This window comes from Erithacus rubecula (assembly GCF_903797595.1).
Source record: "Erithacus rubecula genome assembly, chromosome: 4".
In the NCBI taxonomy this organism is placed as follows: domain Eukaryota; kingdom Metazoa; phylum Chordata; class Aves; order Passeriformes; family Muscicapidae; genus Erithacus; species Erithacus rubecula.
The window spans coordinates 53004539-53025216 of record NC_136686.1 but is presented as its reverse complement, the minus strand read 5'-3'; the positions used below and the strand labels follow the sequence as shown (position 1 = coordinate 53025216).

Here is a 20678-nt window from a genome sequence, read left to right as displayed (position 1 = left end):
TTCTCTTTATTACAAAATTACTGTGTCCCTCTGCTGTTGTTCACCCCATATCAGGCCAAAATATCCATGTTTATTCATCAACATGCACGCAAATAATGTGATGCATAGTTATAGCTGTGATTAGTCATTCAGTTCACCACACTTACTTGCCCCTTAGGTAATACATACTTGTGTTGGCCTATTTTCTGTAGAGGTAGCCTGCCCAATCTTTGATCTGAATGATTGGATTTGTCTTAGTGTCATAATCACTCTCCCTTTAGCTGTTTCTGTATAAATTCAGATTACCTATACCTAATTAAAATAAATTTATTTTATTTGAACCTAATACATTTTGGATTTGAGGCATTTAGGCAAAAGGTTATATGGCCTTTCAGAATCCCCTTTTTAATGAAATATTTATTGCTAACTTTTCTCTTCTGGTTCCTATCAGCTTATCCTCAGTTTTCATTGAGGTTTCTATATTGCTGTAGGGAAAATTAAAATAAGAAGGGCAGTCTGTAAGTGATCAACATGACCATGTATATCTCATATATGTACATTAGTTGTTTGATATCATTCAAGTTTTATTACATCTGGTGAGTGCAAACATTCATTCAATAAATCTTGCTTTACTGCTGTCTTACTCATCCCTGTGGGATCATTCTACTCTCTGTGAGTTTTATACATTTTCCTGCTTATATACCATTACCACAGGAGCATAATATCAGTATCACTGATCTAAACATCTGAAATATATTCACCAATAGGAAGTCAAAAAATGTTAATGCTTCTCCATGATGTTAACAGTTTTCTTTCAGCTTTTCCTTTGTTTGAGGAGCAGCTTTAGTTACACTCTATGCTCTTTATTTTTGCAGCTTTCTTTTTGTCCTCTGCTCCAGAAAATTCTGGTTGGTGCCACTTCAGTGTGACCCATGGAGCTGATCAAATCTCACATCTTAGCTTTTCCTATCAGTGTTACCTGATAGAAGATGGAATATAATTTATAACGGTTTCTGATGCACTTAATCCCAAATTTAAGAGGAAAATCTAGTGTCATCCCCCAGACACAGTCAGAACACTTAAACATCATCTACAGTCAACTTTGTGGTATTAAAGTTCCAGCAGGTAGATGAGAGGAAACAATGCAAAGTTGCTGTAGCCACCACCAGACTCAGGCCTGACTTTTTTCTTTATTTTTGCATTCCCTTAGAAATAAGTGGGAATTCTTACACAGGTAGTTTCTGCTTTGAAGTTTCCCTCTGGGTTGGACTAAAAATCATATATTGTAAAGTAAAGATCACTTTACTGATACCATTGACTATGTTATGATAATGAAGAGGCTTAGTGATTCACTCTGTGTTATTAGTATAAGAGTCTTGGGTGAGGAACTGTGGCAAATTGCTTGTATCTTATGGCCAATATGAGAAGCAATGCCTTCTGTGAATATCTGTGTGTATATGTGTGCTGTTAGGTTATCCAAATACGTATTTTTTTGTGTTTAGAAAACTTAACTGCAGTGTATTCTACATCTTAGAAAATATATTTCATGATATTTCACACACCAGGAAAAATAGAAAATTTAATTCATCAAAATGCTGGGCAAAGTGGTGTCAGACATAATTTTTGTTCCTTTTTATTAAGGACCTTGAACTAAGGAAGTATTATTTATTAGGTATTCATTCGGAAATTGATGGCTTAATTTAACTTTTTTATTAGCTAGTAAAACTGATAAGCAGTACATAAAAAGATGGACTTTGTTATAGAGGGAATAATAATAATAATAAAAAGGTTCGTTTAAGGTTTTTTAAAAGGTCATCAGTGTATAAAGTCTTTTTGACATTGCCTTCTATGATATGAACACATATCATGCCACATAATTTTTGCTTCTGTTGATAGATTTGTTTGTTTTATTTTGCAGCCAGTAAGTCCAGCAGAAAAAATAATTCATGCAGTTAAAATGTTTTCAGGTTTTCAGTAACTTAAGATTAATTCTACATGTAGTGTGAACATACATGGCGTTCTGTAAGCAAAAGATCTCTATATTTTGTAGAGTTGAAATAATGGAGTTGTGAGTGTGCAATGGTTGAACACTAGTGTGAATGGAAGGTATTGTTCCTGATAAATGGGACACAGGAGGAGATACTGTGTATGTCTCTAATCTTGAGGCCTTTACTGATTTGTAAAGGTGGGTGGGATGACAGTCGTCCTCATTCACTGCTCTCTCTTTGGGTAGCCTTGGATACATGAGCAACTTAAAAACTCTTTTTCTGACACCCTCCTCTGAGTTGTGCAGAAGAGAATCTTATCCCATAAATGGTTATCTTCTTGGAGGGCTAGAAATAAGGATATAAAAATCGTGGATTTTATCCATGAAAACTTTTCATTTCAGCATGCACCTGTTTCATAAGTCATTTTGAGCAAAACAGATAAAAATGGAAAATGCAGCAGTGAAGCTGGCCCAGATAGAAAATCACTCCTCCAAGTCTGCAGAACATCTGAGAATAATAGCCAGCATACTCATGCTTCTCTGTCACACTTGCATAAAACCCTGTTCCCAGACAAACCTTTAAAATGAAAGCCATCACTCAAATTAATCAGTTAAGGAGCCTGTCAAGTTCACGTCTGGTTGGTGCTGAAGTTTGGTATTACTCTAACAGAAAGGATCTGTTTCTTTTGCATGCTATACCTGTATTTTTCACTCTTACCTTGGTGCTGTACCTGCAGTAGTTGGGCTTGTGTGCTGAATGTGGTTCAGCATAGCACCTGCTGCAAACCTGGAGGGAGGAACTGCAGTGATGAAAGCCAGAGCAAAGCAAGAAGAAACATCAGACACAGCAGGTGCTACCTTTCTGTTCTGGTCCTGATGATGTGCTTGATTTGAGCACTCATGCTAGCATCCAGATTTGTTGAACACATGCACCATAAAGTTCCTTTATGATCACTGCAGACACACTGCAAGAGATGCAAATTCTGCCTGTTGGAGCTTTGGGCTTGAGGATCCTTTGTCTGCTCAAGATTCTCAGCATGAGACTGATTTGGATTCATCCATAAAACTTCTAATTAATGTCATACATTTTCAGTGGGACTATTTCTTTTCAGATATAGTAATGACATTCGAAATTGTTGAAGTTGTTTCCTTCACACTGTTCTCTTTCAGAGCAGGTTCTTGTTTTTTTTCTCCCGGTGTTTACTTTTCCTGTGCTACTAAGATAAGTTGATATTTCCCTGTGGTTATATGTGAGCTGTTGTACCTATATGTTCTCAGCAAGTGCAGCATAACCAAGTCTTGAGAGACTTTATTTTTAATGGAGAATGCTTATGAACTTTTTCTGTAAACAAAAGATGGCAAAATAATTGCCCTAGCTACTAGAGCATTTTGTCTGCTATCTAGTGACTTCAGGGTAAGCCTGCCTTCTAGATTACCAAATAAACCCAACTGCATTACAGTGCCATTACTAGAAAGAAAATGTTTTAGGGCTTTTTGACATAGTATTTTGCAAAAAGGGAAGAGTAGTGTTACAGGCAGTAGTGAAAATAAACAGTCTTATTTTAAAGAAATAATTTGGACCTACTAACAGGACAGTAGTGTGACCATATTTATCTTGAAAATAACAGAAGACTTTCATAATTTGAATTTTTTGTTCATACACAGGTATGAGTGAGCATATGGCATGTTAACAAGGCTGGATAGTGTTAGGTAGTTGTTGTCTTCAGCTGCCTGCTTTGGCCTTCAGGTTCTGAAACCTGCAACAGGCACGGAATAATGACACAGTTCTTTTTTTGCATAGGACATAACTTAGTTTTTGGTGGGTGGCAATTTCACTCTGGGGTTATTTTTTCTCCAGTGAAAAGACTGAGACATATTAACAGGATTCAATAAAACAAAATTTCACTATATTGGTTCTTTCCTGCATGACCATTACTGGGCCAAATTTTACCCAGAACCTGCTATTGAGCCCAGAATCTTGCAGTGAATATCTTCATACCAGGAGGATGGTTACTTGCATGATGACTTTTTAAAGGCTGTTCATTTGTAAGTAGTTTCCAAGTCCTTCTAGAATAACAATCAGGTAATCCTGGAAAATGGTTTGATAGTACAAAGGAAAGCCTGAGAAGTTGAAAACAGTATTTGCCTAGGTGGCTACATTATATCGACTTCTGATGTATGACTTTATCTGCATGTTCTTTCAAACTGATTTCATGCTCCCTGCAGTGACATATTTTGCTAACACAACAGACTTGTTCCTTCCTGACATACAGCTTCTGGCTCCAGCAAATGTCAGTAGCTTTTTAGACAAACCTGTGCTTTTTATTCCTGTCTTTCTCAAGAGGAATATCAGCATCCCTCAAATAACATTTTTTCCCCTATGGCTATTGTGTTTGTTTTATAAACAGGCTAGGTTTATTTTACATGTAGAGGCTGGTAAAGACATAGAAGGAAATTTTTTTCTTACTTGTTCCTTTTTTTTTTTTTTTTTTTTTTAACATATTTCAATATTTTTTAGGAAAATAGTAGAACAATAGCCACTGTTATAACTGAATTCCTACAGATATTTCCTTTCTGAAACCAATTGAGGCCTCCAGAAGCAATTAACTAAACCTTTGGAGCTACAGATGGAGCTGAGATTTGCAGTTCACACTGACTTACACAGAGGCAGAAATTACTTAAAGAAAATGGACTCAAACACCTTGTGATTTCTACCCAGTATGAACTAAGTTTTAAATTAATAAAGGAGAAAAAATTAGTTAGAACTAGGTTCTTATGTACAAATTACTTGCTTCCACATTTATTCATTTAGCCTCGAATTTTTGAGCTTTTTCTAGTCTGGAATTCCCCTTTGTGTACCAATTCTGATTGAGAATTCCATTTGGAATCTGAAATCTTGCAGTTTGTTTTTACTGAAGTTCTGTTTTACATTTATTTTTCTTTCTCTTGTGTTTTTAATAGCCAGATATAGGGGAAATTATTCTTAATTATACAACAAAGCATTAAGCAGTTACATACAATAGCAGTATCAGGTGCAATACGTTCAGGCATTACTCTTATCTGGGAAAAAATGAAATCTCAAAATGGGCCCTGAATGTATCTCGAATCTCCACTGTCTTGATTTTCTTTCCTCTGTAACTACTTAGAAGACTGGGATCTATCTTAATTAAAATTTACTGCTTATTTCAGAATGGAAGAGATGAAAACTATTTAGCTGTCCTCCTAATGTCTGTGCTGTTTATGTGCTTGAGATGGCTAAGTCATAGTCTGAAAATTGCAGTAAGATTAGTAATTACTAGGGGAACATAATATACTGTTTCATTGCAATGGAACTCTGAAAAAATATTTAAACTATATATTTAAAGGAGAAGGCATTAATCATATTTCTTGTCATTATTCATAAATTTTAGCCAATTAAGTTCTACAGCCATTTTTTTCCTCATAAAATGGGCACTCAAGCCATACCTTTAACGACACATATTCTTTTTTGAAGAATAAATATTCTAAATCACTTCTTTTAAGATTGTGAAGCTACAAAGGTCATATTGTAATGTTGAGTGTCACCAAATATAGCTCAGAACTTGTAATGAAGTAAATGTAAGCAAACCTCTGAAAAAACTGTACTGCTCATTACTCTGCTGTGCACCTGTGGGTTACACCAATAGATTGGGATTATCCAAATTAGTTTTTGTTTCAGTAACATCAGTCCTGTCTTCTACTGACAACACAATTATACTCTCAAGAAGAACTGGTAAAGACTTTTAAACAGGTTGTGTAACTCTGTCATGAAGAATTGTTTTGTGTACTCTTTTTACTTAAACAAGCACAACATTTGTTTCAATAAAACTATGTAAGGGCAAAAATTATATATGAAACATCTTGGAAACAAATGCTTTTAATGTCACTGACTTTGAAAAGTGGAAAGGGAAAAATAGTGTATATCCTTGGACATATTCTATTGAAAAATTGAAATGCCTTTGTATCACATAAATTAACAATTGAAATGATGCTCTTATTTGATAGTTATTCTCAAATTGCAATTAATTTGATAAACTTTTCCCCATACTGGCTGAGCCAATTTTACTCTGTTACTTTATTTTAAATACTTTTTTCTTTTTCATAAGCTTTGTGGAAGCTGTTATTTAATGCTGGCTGGATTTCCACAAATTTTAATATTGCAGCTGAAACATGAGTGTGGTTCTTTGAGGGAAACCAATTCCTTACAATAATTTCCCTCATTATGAACTCAATTTTAAAAAAAGGGAGTTGGACTGTCTGGAATTGGATCATGGTCAGTGTAAGAGGTCTTCTTTCAGCACATTTTCTTTGAAGAAGGATATAGGACAAAAAATTGAGTTCTGCTTAAACATAATGCTTTTTATATTTTAAATGTAATGGTTTTAAAATATTTGTTACTCAGGTTAATGTCAATCTGCAGATGAGTGACACTAAGTATTTCAGTTCCCTGTTATTTCAGTAGGAATTGTTGATCCTCAGCTCTGCTCAGGAGTTGGCATGGCTCTGTTGTCAGAAAGATTTCAGTATGATAATAGAAAACTACTGCATGTGCTCCTATGATCTGATTTTGAAACAACTCCTGCATTGTGTTCACTGACAAAAGCATATCTGAATCTAGCCAAGAATTTTAATACCATCTAACTTAATGCATTTTGAACTAAAAGAGCTTGTGTTGCTAGGCATCAAATTGGTGATGCATGGAAAAATTGTTCACTGAAACTATAATATAAGCCTGCATGTACAAATCACAAGTAGGTTTTCTGGACGAGCATGAAATCTAAACCCCTGGAAAAATTTATATATTTAGATCAAGACTTACTTTCATTGTACCCACACATTCCATCAGTTCATAATTAGATTTTATTTCTTTAAATGAATTTTAGGTAATGCCTTCATTGTTACAAAAAGCATAAATTAAAAAAAAAAAAATCTGTATTTTGGTTGCTTTAATGTGGATTATTTAGTCTTTTATTTCCTATTGGAGAACAGAAATATTTTTAGCCACAGAAAGTTAACATATTGTTCCAAGTACCCTCCATGTAATACAAATATCTTTACTATTTAAGGCTTTACCTATTGCAGAAAATATAGATCTTTAAAAATCTTTGTTCTTCCATTAAGGATGTATAGTTGACATAAGTGTCTTAGTAATAAACGTGGAAAATGCCATTTGTTTTTAAGCTTTTCAATAACAAATTATTTTATTTCAAGTACTAAAGATCTTCTAAAAATGTGCTCTTTTTACCTTGAGATATTTCCTGCACATTTGCTAAATACATGTACCTATACTCATGATTCCTACACACTTCCATAAAGTCTCACAAGAGCAATTTGAGGACTGATCACAAATGGACTTCATTTAGAGAAAAAGTAAAAGAAGTGCTGTATACAGCAGTCCTGTTTTATTTAAAATCTTAGCAGTTGTGCATTTTTAAAATTTTTGTTTACTTTGACTTGCATTTCTAATTCAGAATCCTGTCTGTTTCCCTTTTTTCTGAAATAATTCCACATAGAAGCATTTGTATTTGTGGTAGGAGAGAGTGGGGAGAGATCAACTGGCATTTTAAGAGTGCAATACTACATTATAAAAGAGCATTGAAGAACTGAAACTTTTCTCTGTTTAATAATCAGATGGTGACAACACAAAATGAAATAAATTGCCAGTGAGGTCTTAATTTTTGGGTTAAAAATATTTACATGTATCTACATATATATATAAAATCACAGTAGCAACAAAGAAATATCTAATATCTGCTAATTAACTTGGAAGGCTCCAGTTTTATGGTACTTCTGAAATAATCTTCATGCTTGGTTCATAAAATAGGGAAATCCAAAATTTTCTTTGGAAAAGCTTTTAGACAAGGCTAGAATGACTCTATTCTTTAATGGTGCTTGCCTTTTTTTTCCACCAAGATTGTTTTGTTTAGGTTGGAGGGTGGTGAATTGCTTTGTGTCCTCCAAGTCCATAAAGAAAATATAATGGAAATGTGGAGCCTTTATGGCTGTTCATGGACTGTGGCTCCTGATCTCTCAACTGGAAAAGCTCCAGTGCAACTCCACCATTGCTGCCTTGAGATTTTTCTCTGGGTTTAGGAGTGAAGTGGAGCATGTTCAGAGGCTCACCCATGAACAGCCTTTTTTCCTTAACATCTCTGAAAGAGGTCACTGTGCTAACTTCCCTGAAAATGAAAGCTATCCTAATTTTAGCAATTCAGTACTTGCAAGAAGCATATTCATTTCGTTCCATTACTTTGTACCTTATGTTTCTGGATTAAATTGTTAAAAAGCCAAAGTAGCATACATCATCTAAGTGAGGTACTCATGTAGACTTACCCTCTACCTAATGAAAGACAGAGAGGACAAGTTTTACACCAGGATGACTGTCTCTCTGGAGATGGCCTTCCATAACCTTAACTAATACCTTTCATGCTTTACAGCCATCTAAAGCCAAGTAACAATGGATGTACTGTTCTGCTGCAGTGCTCAATATGCTTGAAATCTTTGCAGCCTGTGACACAATCAGGAGAAAATATTTATGTCATAGATGTAAGAGTTCCTGTAGCTCTACAATAACTTACAGTTTTCTTCTGATATAGAAAAAAGCAAACAACAGACAAAATATCTGTGTATAGCAATTACTCTTGTGTAGGTATCCTAGTTTTCAAAATTCATAAAGAAAATAAGGTCACTATGCCTGGAAGAAATTGTCATTTCTGAAAACCTAAGCAGAACTAAAATTGTACAGGTCCAAAAGCAGAAAATACCATTAGATGTTCTTATTGATACTCCTTGCTTGCAGTGCCTGGAAAGCTCAGTGCCTTCACAAATTACCTTGATACAGAGCTTCATTGTTTTTATTCCCTGAGTATAGTCATTATTTGCCTTAACTGTGCTGTAAATCTGATTCCTTTCCTCTGAAATCAGAGTTTATATGATTATTTGCCTAGAGTGTATGATTTATCATAGCTTTTAATGAAAGAAATAATAGTATTAAGACTCATGCATAGTAGAGAGTATGGAAACAAATACACTTACATGTGTCATACTTATGCTTCCACTTTTCTGTGGCCTGAGGCATCAGGATCTAAATACAGCTTTGATTATCTTTTTTTTTTCATAAGGCCCACCAAGACAGCTATATTCCTTAGGAGCAACACATCTCCTACAACCCAGAATGAGATGTATTAGCACCAGGGCAAAAAAAAAAAAAAAGGATTTTGGTTTTTTCTTTTTTTTCAGCTCAGCATGTTTGAGTGTAGCTGCATCTCCCTTGTCTTTTTCTTGAAAATTACGTGCCACTATCTTTCTTGCTAAACCTCTGTGTTGTAATCCAGTATTTTTGAATGAACTGGGAAAAAAGCAGCACATAATAGAATAAAAGTCCTCTAATGAATGTGTTTATCCTAAGATATTTTTATTAACAGACTTGGTGGAAAAGAGTAGAAGCACAGGACTGACCATAGCTCTTAAGTCTAGTTGCCAATATTCATTAAATACTGTGGTGATAATGTTCATTATTGTGAATATAATGTATGTGTTTCTAAGGGCCTAATGCATATTATTTACATCTGTCATATATTTTCATGAATTTGTAGTACCTTGTTCCATACTCATCCTTGAGATCTTAATTTTTGCCATTTAGTAATTCACTACAGTGTAAGAGTCTCAGAAACACGAAATTTACATTACTTATCAGTGAACAAGATAGATACAATGCTGGTGACAGTCTGCAGTATTTTACTGTTCCACAAGTAAGCAAGCATCGTAACTGCTTCTGAGAAGAATAGACTTTTACCTTATTTATTTGGGTAAACTTATATTCTGAATGTAAAAAAAGGGGTATAAAAATAGGATTGTACCTTTTACTTAAAGGCTGTTCATGTATATTTCAGGTTGGTTTGGTATAATTTTTTTAGTTTTGATGTTATTATATAATTTTTGCTTTTTTTCTCTTTTTATTTCAACAGCTTAAAATTATTTACTGTGAATATTATTTAAACTGATATTTTTCCAAAAACAATATTGAATTTTTATTTTTTTTTTAATAGGAACATGGAGAGCTTGTGATTTGCAAATAGTGTTGCACATGTTTACTACTGCACTATAAACCTCAGAAATTGTACTACAAAGTGGTAGTTGGGAATTTTTTTTCAGTCTTTCTAGCCATTGAAATTCAATAATGTATATTTCCTGCCTGTGAAAGGTAGTATTTTGGTATGCTACTAGCCTATTATTGTTTATACCAGAGAAAGTGCATTGCTTCAAAAATATAACATTAACTTCAAACTAACCTTCTTCATAAAATATTTTTTTTTAACTTTTTAGTTTGCTTCTCATGGCATAGTCCAAATTCAGAATTAGGTGGTGTGTGTTTAGGAAAAGTTGCCTGTATTAGAGAAGTCAATGAAAAATAAGTAATTACTGAGCTAAGAGTGTGGTGTCATTTAAGCCATTTGACAGTTACATAGTAAATTTAGTAAAAAAAAAAAAAAAAAAAAAAAAAAAAAATAGTAGCTATATCAAATATGAGTCTGGAAGGGAATTAATTACTTTCAGTTTAGATGAATCGAGAGCCAAAGGGCTGACAGTTTGGCAAATGTGGGCAGGCTTTGAAAGGCTTTTTTTCTTCAAAAGCTATGCACAAAGCAGTTAAGACTTCATTGTATTCATGGAAATTTGGGGAAGTTTTTATTTGCCATATACTTTATAATTTCTTTTCTGAAAATATGCAGAGAGCATACCATTTAAATTTCATTTCCATAAAAGATTGTTCCTTTACTTAGCCAACATAAATAAAAGTAGCCTGTGAAACCTCATCTCTCTGTCTTTTAGGGAACAATAATCATTTTCTGACAGAACCAGTTTGCAGGGTTTTCATATGTCCACCACAAAGAAAAATTGTGTGTCCTCTCAGTTTTATTACATCCATCAGCTGGCTGCCCATGTGTTTGTGGCTCAGGGCCGTGCCTCTGTTGGGCTGCAATAGATTGCCTGTGGTGCATTCAGTGACTCTGGTACCTGTGGCTGTTTTTCCAGGTCAGCTGGCTGCAGGTACCTGTGAGATTGTTACTTTGGACAGAGACAGCAGCCAGCCCCGGAGGACGATAGCCCGACAGACAGCTCGCTGTGCCTGCAAGAAAGGACAGATCGCCGGGACTACAAGAGCCAGGCCAGCCTGTGTCGATGGTAAGAGCCAAAAATCCATTCAATCAGTTTCTGCCAACACAAGAGTGGTGTCTCATAAAAAACAAACAGACAAAAATCTATAGGAAAAAATTGTTGTGTTTTCCCAGCTGATAATGGCAATAGCATTGAAATTCACCCAAAGGATTATACCAAATAATAGTATAGATATTTCAATTACATTTTTTCTGATTGGAAAATTCACTTTGGTTTTCACTTCATGTGCAGTTGAATGTTAAAGGTGTGGTACGTTATATTCTGCATGTGATTACAGAATCAGCAGTGAAATGTCATTCTTTTTTCCCCTACTTTTTATTCCTTAAAACATTTGAAAAAAAAAAAAATTCAGCAAGCAAGCCTCAAAGGTCTTCTGCCACTGGGAGGCTAATGTGACTGCTGCTGTGTGATATTTAATGCTGTTGAAGAAAGCACTGATGCTATAATTGGAATAGAGTATCTGAATGTACATCACATGTCCAGTATTTCTTCTCTCTTTAAAATGGTATTCTGTATGATTCACTGCAGATGCACTGATAGCATGTAGCTGGAAAACTGCTCACATACAGGGAGGTATGAAAATATTTCACTTTGAAAGAATTTTTTGAGATAAATGAAATACCCTGTTACATTCACAGTGGAAGAATCTTCAAGAGAGGTCTGCCTTGCAAGGCTTTTAGCAAGCACTAATATTAAAAATTAAATTGGAGACGTATGGAAAATAATGGTGCAAAATTATATGTTTTGATCTAGTCTCCATTAACAAAAGTTAAAAAAAAAAAGATGCTTATGTATAGAACTATTATAAATTCATGTATTAGCTTTGAATACTGGCTGGCTTGAGTCCTCAGATAAAAAATATTGTGGAGAACACTCTACTGTTGCCTCAGAATTTGGTTGTACCAGTGATTATCAAAGAAGACAGCTCAAAAGAAGATTTTAGAGCCAACCCACAAAGCTAAATATAGAACATCATGCAAGTTCTATTTTTGCAATTTTCTTTCACTGTTTTTAGTACTCTGATAGTTTCCTAGCTGTCTCTTTCATAATATAATACTATATCCAGTAGTTCTCCTTTCATGTTTTATTGTAAGACCATAAGATGTAATTGCTTAAGAAAGGAATGATTTTATTGTGTCATTTATAGTTGCAACTACAGGAAAAATGCTTACTACCAATTAAAATATTTAACATATGTTTCCTATTTTAAATCAATGAAATTCTAAGCAAGAAAAAAGCATTTTTGCACCAGCTAATGGGAGCAAAACATAATTTTTCCTCAGTCAGTTTTGGCCTATGGTTAGATTGATGTGCTGTAACTTGGGTGTCCAAAGGTAGCTGCTAGTAACTCCACTTTTTCACTATACCCAATAAGGAGCAAAAGGCACCTTTTCAGAGTAATTTATCTCAACTGTCTAAGATAAGGCAGATGTATCACTCTGTTACACACTGCTTGTCTGCCTTGCCTTGATACACCTGTGAGTGTCTCAGGATGAAACTCAGCTGGAATGTGCATGTCACTAAGATGACATGAATGCACCTCATCCTTCGATTATTGCATTAGCTTGTTTTCAAAATATGGAAGCTTTGAGTAAATTTCATATCAGTTCATCAGTTGAAAATAAAGCTTCCTTTTAACATGTGTGTCTAAATACCATAATATATATATATATATTTTTTTTTTAAGGCTGACAAGGAGCCACATGGAAAAGATGCTGGATAATGGGTACAAGTTTCTCCTGGGGATATTCCAATTAGACACAGAATGATAATTTTTCAAAATGAGAAAAATCAGCTTTTCAAACGCCCCAGGGAACTGGTGGATTCCCCAGTATTTTTACACTTAAGATTCAGTTGGTCAGGGTGCTTTTTCTAGACTGGCATTTTTGCCTAAAAAGGTTGGACCAGATAATCCTTGAGGTTCCCTTCCAACCTGATATTTTTTTAATTCTGTGACATATTAAGGTGCAATAACCTGATTTTTCATTATTTTGTGAAAAGTTTGTAATTAGGATGTTGAGCCCTTTTTACTAAGAGTAACTACAAGATATGTTGGACATGCTTCTTTATTTTCCTCAGCACTGTTGGGGATGTTTTATAATGAGAGCACTAAAAGGTTAGTAATACCTAAAATTGTATGTCAAGTTTCCAGGCTAAAATGAAAACAAAAGTCAAACATTTGATTTGTAGGTTTTAGTCATGAATAAAATTTTTAAAAAATATATACATACAATCAACACAATTATATAGGAAAGAATAAACGAGCACTTTATCTTGTCTCTAACCTGCTTGGTTAAAGTGGCCACTGACTGACAAGTATCCCTCTGTGGATTTACCAGGTTCATAGTTTAAAGAATGAACACTCAATTCTTACATATTTTTATACACATTTCTGGAATAATTTTTTCTCAAACACAACTTCCTAACCCTGTATTCTGAATATGACATGAACACTACACAAAATTATGTAGGAAAAAGCTGGTTTTTTTCCTCCAATACTGTCAAAAACTGCTGGTTTAGGAATCCTCTCCTGATCTTTCCTAAATAGGATGTAGAATATACTTCTGCAAATTTTTGGTTATATTGATTTATATTTTCTTTATGAAGTTGATGTAAGTTAAATAACTGCTATTTGGCATTTCATTTTTCCCATATAAAAATCTCAAAAAATTATTTTTATTTTATTCTTTTATATAGTCTTGATTTTAAACAGATTATTTTTAAAGTGAAGGTAAACCCTAGACCTTTAATGCAAAGTCATATGTGAAGGAAGCAGGCATAGTAAGTGTGACCTGCTAACCCAGTAGTGAGAAAATACTAACTAACCATTTTGTTGCATCTTCTGGCAAGAGAGTAGTTTAAGAATTCAGTATCAAAGCTGTTAATTTTTACAGCCTTAAAATGCATTGTGTTGTACCTGGCCACCATTTGTACAAGGTTCAGTGGATTGAAGTACCTTAGAATATATTCAGTTGTGTAGTGCATTTCTTGGAGCTATGAAATCAAGTGTCAATTCTTGCAGCAAAGGGAGTAGGCAATTTTAGGGCTCTTATACCTTACTAGCATTGGGTGAGATTGTACTTGTCAACAGAACTTTTACAGCAAGTCCTGAGTTGATTATCAAAATCCACTCTGCTTTCCAGTTCTGTATTACCAAAGGTCTTTTCCTAAGTAAGGAAACACAGTGAATCCCAGATAGATAAACCTGGAATTCTTACAAATGGAAATACAGTGTTTAGAACTTGGTCTGAGCAGAACAAGAAAAACAGAGATTTTCTTGAAATATTTCCCTGTGTTGGAGAGGGTTGATTTAATTTGTATTTTTTTCTAGCAGTCTTTAACTATGGCAGATTGCTAATGTACTCTGAAAAAATGGCATCACTATTCACCCTGATTTAAAGCTTGATTTAGCATTGATTGCTTTATTTCTACACCCACAGAGTCATAATGTTTATTTGGTATGTTTGGTTATGGTGCAATTTTTATTCATGAATGTTGAGTCTGTGGTATTATGACAGTGGTTTGCCTACACTTTTCATTATATTATTTTTATTTGCAACTGGTGTTCCCTAGTCCCATTTTTGAGATCAAATTCCATACCAATGACCTCAGTTGCAATAGTTTGGTAAGATATTTTATTTCAATATAGCATCTGGTTTATCACCAGTGTAATTTCCCTGTGTGTCAGTTAAGCTTCATCAGTTTTTAAGCTGGAACCAGTGAGCGATTGGAAGATAGCAATTATTCTTTGGTTTTGTACAGTACCTTTGCTAATTTAAATTTGTTTTAAAGCAAGTGATGAAAAGTCTGTGATAAAAGTTTCTGTACAGATGCATCTATGATTTGTGTTTTCACAAGAATTGTATCAATCTGAAAATGAGATTTGTAATGCCAAAGCCTTTCTTAGAATACAAGGATAATATCCTGAGAAATATGCAAAGAACTTTTAAATGTTTCATAATTCCAGTAGTTATGTCCAATATACATTTATAGGTAAAAAAATAAACTGCAATTTTCTTCAGAAAAGAGAAAACAGTTGATGAGAGGAAAGTGGCATGAGAGAATTAGTTTATTTGCCTGAGAAAATTAGGATGGCAATCATTAATTTGCTCTATCTAAATTCTGTGATTAGAAGATTCTTATGCTCTGGATTTGAGTACTTCTGTGTCCACTAAGTGCTATGAGAAATGCCAGGAAATCAATCCCAATATCCAAAAATCTTAAATTTGGATAGTTGTAGCTCAGACAACTTTTGTTACAAATCAAAGTATGGTTTTATTGGGTTTTATGTTTGTTTTTAACTTGTTTAAGTTTTGATAATATTGAATTGCTTTTGCAAGCCTTGTAGCAAGATTGGTTTCTCTAGTATGTTAATGTATATAAGTTGTTCATACATTATGATTAACATGCTTTTCAGTTGGCATTGATTGATTTTGTTTAACACAGACACTCAGGATCTACAAGGAAGCCACATTAGTTTCAATCAATATTTCCCTGCTCTTCTTATTATCTCTGGGACTCTCTTGGGAGGTGTAGGGGTCAGAACAGATCATTAATACAATCCTAGGTCATGCACTTCAAACAAAACTGCTTAATAACTGGAGAGCTTCATCATTCAAACAAATCTTAGACATATTGCAGGGAGCAAAAGGAAGAGAACATAAAACTGTAATTACTTAAAGAAATGAGAATTGTTCCTTTTACATTTAGAATACTTCTAATGTTTGTTATTGTAATATTTATCATGATTTTATTGCAGATACTTCAAATCTTCCTTCACTGTAATTATTATACATTTTACTTTATTGCATTTAAGAAATATCTCTTTAAAACAAGTGAAACTAAAAGGAAAGCTAGTATGCATATCAAACTTGTCTTTCAGCATAGCTTGAAGAAATAATAATTCTTTTCTTCTTTTCCTAATTCTAACTCCCACATATACAGTCACAAGTGCATCTGTACTTGTAGATGCATCAGAGCATGTACTAGGCTTCCTTTTCTTTCACCTCTAGACAATTCCATCAGAACTGCATATTTTCTTAGTAATTGGTATGGAAGTAAATTTTTTTCTGTTACTTATCAGCTTCCCTTTTCTATGCATGGTACAGATACAGTCTGACAATTTCCACCTTGCAGGTCACTTTTAATTTGGAAATGCACAGGAAGTTTCATTCCAGTTATTTTGCTTTCAGCTCCAAACTAAGGACAGTATGTGACATTCCAAAGAGAAGTTGAGTGAAATTTCTTGTCTCAATAATATCACACAAAAAACCAAAATAAAAGAAACAAAAAAAAAAAGGGCAGGAAGGAGGATCCTGATAACTATAGGCCAGTTAGCCTGACCTCACTACCTGGTAAGGTAATGGAACAGTTTGTACTGAGTGCCATCATGCAAATCTCACAGGATGGCCAGGGTATCACCCCTAACTCAGGCTTACCATTCTTGAGACTTCTGACAGCCCAGCTCATCCCCTTCCCCCTTCAAACCTAGTTTAAAGCCTTCTCAATGAGTTTTGCCAGTTCATGAGCTAAAATCCTTCTGCCCTTAGCAGAGATGGAGCCCATTCAGTTCCAGCAGGCCAGATGCCAAAAAAGTTGCCCCTTGATCAAAGAACCCATAATTCTGCTGATGGCACCAACCCTTGAGGCAAGGGTTATTGACTTTCCTATTTCTTTCACTAGTTTTTCTACCTGTTTCACTGTTTCACTACCTGTGCTCCTGCCCTACCAACTGCTTGACCCAGTGCCCTAAAGTCCCTTTTAATTGCTCTGATGCTCCTCTTTCCAATCTCATCACTGCCAGCCTGGAGTATCATCCGTGGGTAATGATAAGTGAGCTGAATCAGCCCAGGGAGTCTCCTGGTAATATCTCATGTCCAGGCCCCAGGGAGACAGCACATCTCCCTGTGGGATGGGTCCTGTCGATTTGTGGGGCCCTCTGTTCCTCTCAGAAGGGAATCAACCACTACAACTACCCTTCTTTTCTTTTTAATGTTAGAGGTGGTGATCCATCTGAAGCATAATTAGTCATATGGTTTTCTCTTAGTTAGCTCTGAGAGGAGCAGGGATTGGACTTGATGCTCTTCCAGCTTGAGATATTCAATGATTCTATGACTGGATATAGCATAAAGATGCAGGCCAGTATTTTGCATGAATGTTGGTCTTTTCCACAGAACAGTTTATTCATAACAGTCAAGTAGCAGGGAGTGAGTACTGATCACATCTTACAAGTCAGGCACAGTATAGATTTGTGCTAAGGAAAATAATGCCAGGATAAGAGCAAATAAAATGTCATTGAAAATAAAATACTTCTTGTACCTATAACAAAGACCTGGAAATATTTTTCACTTATAAGCATTCTACTTCGAGGTTAAACCTGGCATCAATATACTATTTCAAGTCAAGAGATGGCTGCCTTTTTAAATTATAGGGCAGGGAAATATTTAGGAAAGCAGAATTATTTATGTGATTTGGAAGGTGGCCAGGAACCAGGGGTTAGCACTGATACTGTGCAAAGAGTGCTGAGAACTTTAATTGCCTCTAATGCTTAGTGCCTTGCTTTCACATTTCATCTGAAAGACAACACCTTCAGCCTCCTGGTGTTTGATTGGATGCATTAGTTCATCAATGCTAACAGCTTTGTTTCCTTTACTTCCTTGACATTCCTATGCAGTCACCCATGTAGTCTAATCCTCTTTCATCTTTGTGCTCTGATGGCAGTTTCAGCACAGAAAAATGCTTAGAGGTTATGTGACATTAGATTGTGGAACAGTTTTCTGAGGAAGTGACTAGAAGCCTAATTACTACAGACATTTTAAATTGAACTGGACAAAATAACTGGAGAACATATTATGCATTAGCATAAGCATGCACTGAATCACTGGGTAGAGTTTTCAGTGCTTGATATCTTGCGACAGGGCACTATCAACAACCACAGCAGTCTGATTGCAATCTGATTCAGTACCTAACTTCAGGCAATAGGTCAACATGACATTCCTAAACTCAGGAGTTTGGTCACTCTGAGCACTGTCTGCATCTCCCTCTGCAGACGGGGGCTGCCAAGGGAATTTCAGAGATCACATAGTGTCCGTATCAGATCACTTCTGAAAGCTTGTCTCTTATCCTTTTATAGCATTAAAGAGAACATAGGATGACTAGCAGATAGGTTTCTACTTGAGTGTAATGTGTGTAAACATTTCAGGCCATCAGCTGCTCAGATTGCCTTCTGGAAAAGCCACTGTCTTCACTGATTAGAGGCAGTTTAGAGAAAAAATGTAACATGCTTATGTTACCCCCTCTGGCTGTCATCCTACCTTCCAGTTATCCCCAGAAGAGTGGGAAAAGAGAAACTTTCAAAATTATTCATGTGTGAAGGTGGGCTTCTGTCAGGGCAGCACGTTTGTCTCCAGTGAGTATAAGAGAATATAAAGAGATGAACCTTTGTAAACAGCCGTGCCATCAATGGGTGAGCTATAACTAGAGATAAATGACATTTCAGACACTATGTGAAAGTAGCATGGTCAAGGAATAATCTCCCCCCACCAGTAATCCCATTAAGCGTGAAGAACTACAAACAAACAAAAAAAAAGTATTTACTAAAAGTGAATCAAGAAAGGCTATAACACGGTTAGAAATGGCATTTTAAAGCTTTTAAAGCTACACTTTATTTTTAACTTACCTTAGGTTTAATATCTGTGATGATGGATGATGTGTCAGAAGAGTCCTAGAAAATGTTAAAATTGATTGCTAAATTAGTGACAACATTAATAGTACTACTATACCCAGCACCTGAGACAGAGTAGCTAGTTCTAGGCATTTTTGTCTGTCTCTTTCAGAATAGTCTACACAGTGCTGATTCAGGGGAAATCTTTTTTCTGAAGACAGAGCCTTAGAAAGCTACATATTTATGGTGATACAAAGGAGTTGTTCTTCCCCTGCAGTTATGGGATGAGGTCATATTGGAGGAAGAAAAAAATATTTATCCCATAAAAACTGGCATTTTCATATCAGAAATAAACTTTAATGTGTCTTTATTTTTTTTTATTTCTCTAAGTTTTTTTGCTTATGATTTGCTGTTGTGTTATTTTACAGTATCACAGACATGCAAGGTACTTCATAAGTCCATTTCACACAGTCCTGGACTAAAAGCTCTTGCAGGCTAATGATAGATATCATTGGTAATACAATAAGGAGATGTTAAGCTGCTTCTTTTTGTTAATTGCCCAGATTCCAGGGAGTAGGATAAGCAGCTCACAGCTTCTTTGTTCTCTCAGATGTGGTGGAAGTAGAAAAGTAAAATTTCTATCCATTTGTTTCAGAGTATATCCAAGAGTTTAAGGGGTTCATTTAGCATCCTTCTGAAAAGGGCATACACAGAGAACTTCCACCCATGCTCATCCCTTTTGAGAGGGCAAGGTTCAAGCCCCAATTAATTATGAAGGAAGATGTCTCAGTCTAGACTGTGCATCACTAAGGAGAAATAAATTCTTATTTGGGATAGAAAAAAAAAAAAAAAAAAAAGTAGTGTTTCAGGTAAAAAATAGAACTGATTTGGAATCTGATTTTTTTTTTAAAGAAGGAAAGGTCTATTAATTGGGTTTTTTTCAGTTGTACTGGAGTGTTTTGGTGCACTAACTAGCAGTGGCATTACAATAACAACAGCCAATAGAAATAATCACCTGTTTTCTCTCCAATTATATTGTGTAACAGCCTACAAAATTGGAAGACTCTGTCCTGACCTTGGGAATAGTATTTTTTTTTTTTTTTTTTTTTCTTTTTTAAAATTTTATTTTATTAAGCTTACTGTCTGAAGTATATGTAATGGAGATTAAAATAATTTAAAAAAAGGATAGGTGTCTTCTGCACAAATTAGCAAGCATATTTTAAATTTTAGGCTTCAGCTTTGCATGCATTACTGAATTCTTAATTTTGTTAAGCGTAAAACATGAGGACTTGCTAAGAATATTGAAGAATTCTGAGCAGCTTTTTAAAAGCAAGTAGTTACCCTAGACGCAGTATTGACACTCTTGCTTGAACAGCCTTTAGTCAGAATTTTGATGTAAGTTTTTGGATTTCTAATTATTATGTGTGAGTATAAAGCCAAGTGAAATGCCAGCCTTGGAACATGGAACAGAATGCTGCAGTGCTGAGTGTAGGTGCCAGCATAGCCCTGGCCAAAATGTGAATGAACCATTTCAGTGTGGTGTGGCCATGCACACTGACACATCCTCTTTCTGGTTTACTGTGTTCCTGTGGGGGATACCTGGTGGGACCCCTCTACTAGGACCTGTTGCCTGCCTGAAGAGCATCAGCAATTTGTACCCAGCTAAAGTTTAATCTTCCTTCAGAAGACAAATCATGCTATCCACAAAGTGCCTGGAACCCAATTTTATTGTGATCTGACTTTGTGAAACTGGATCAGGAACCTATCATGCTTTAGCTAATAATATCAAGGTTTTCTCTGGTGCACTTCATCTCAGAGGAGTTCAGAAACTTCCACAGATGTCTGTCTCTT

The 20678-nt window shown here is 35.1% G+C and overlaps 1 protein-coding gene across 3 annotated transcripts in view; it reads left to right on the top strand.

Annotated features, from left to right (window-relative positions):
• The window catches only part of TAFA5 (TAFA chemokine like family member 5), a gene marked incomplete at its 5' end in the record, with an annotated part of 391932 nt that overhangs the window by 210665 nt on the left and 160589 nt on the right, over positions 1-20678 (top strand). For all 3 annotated transcript variants that reach the window (XR_013774108.1, XM_079304629.1, XM_079304630.1), the window contains one exon: positions 11021-11170. Coding sequence is in view for 2 of the 3 variants with exons in the window: in XM_079304629.1 (XP_079160755.1) it covers positions 11021-11170 (150 nt within the window). The remainder of the gene's footprint in view (positions 1-11020; positions 11171-20678) is intronic.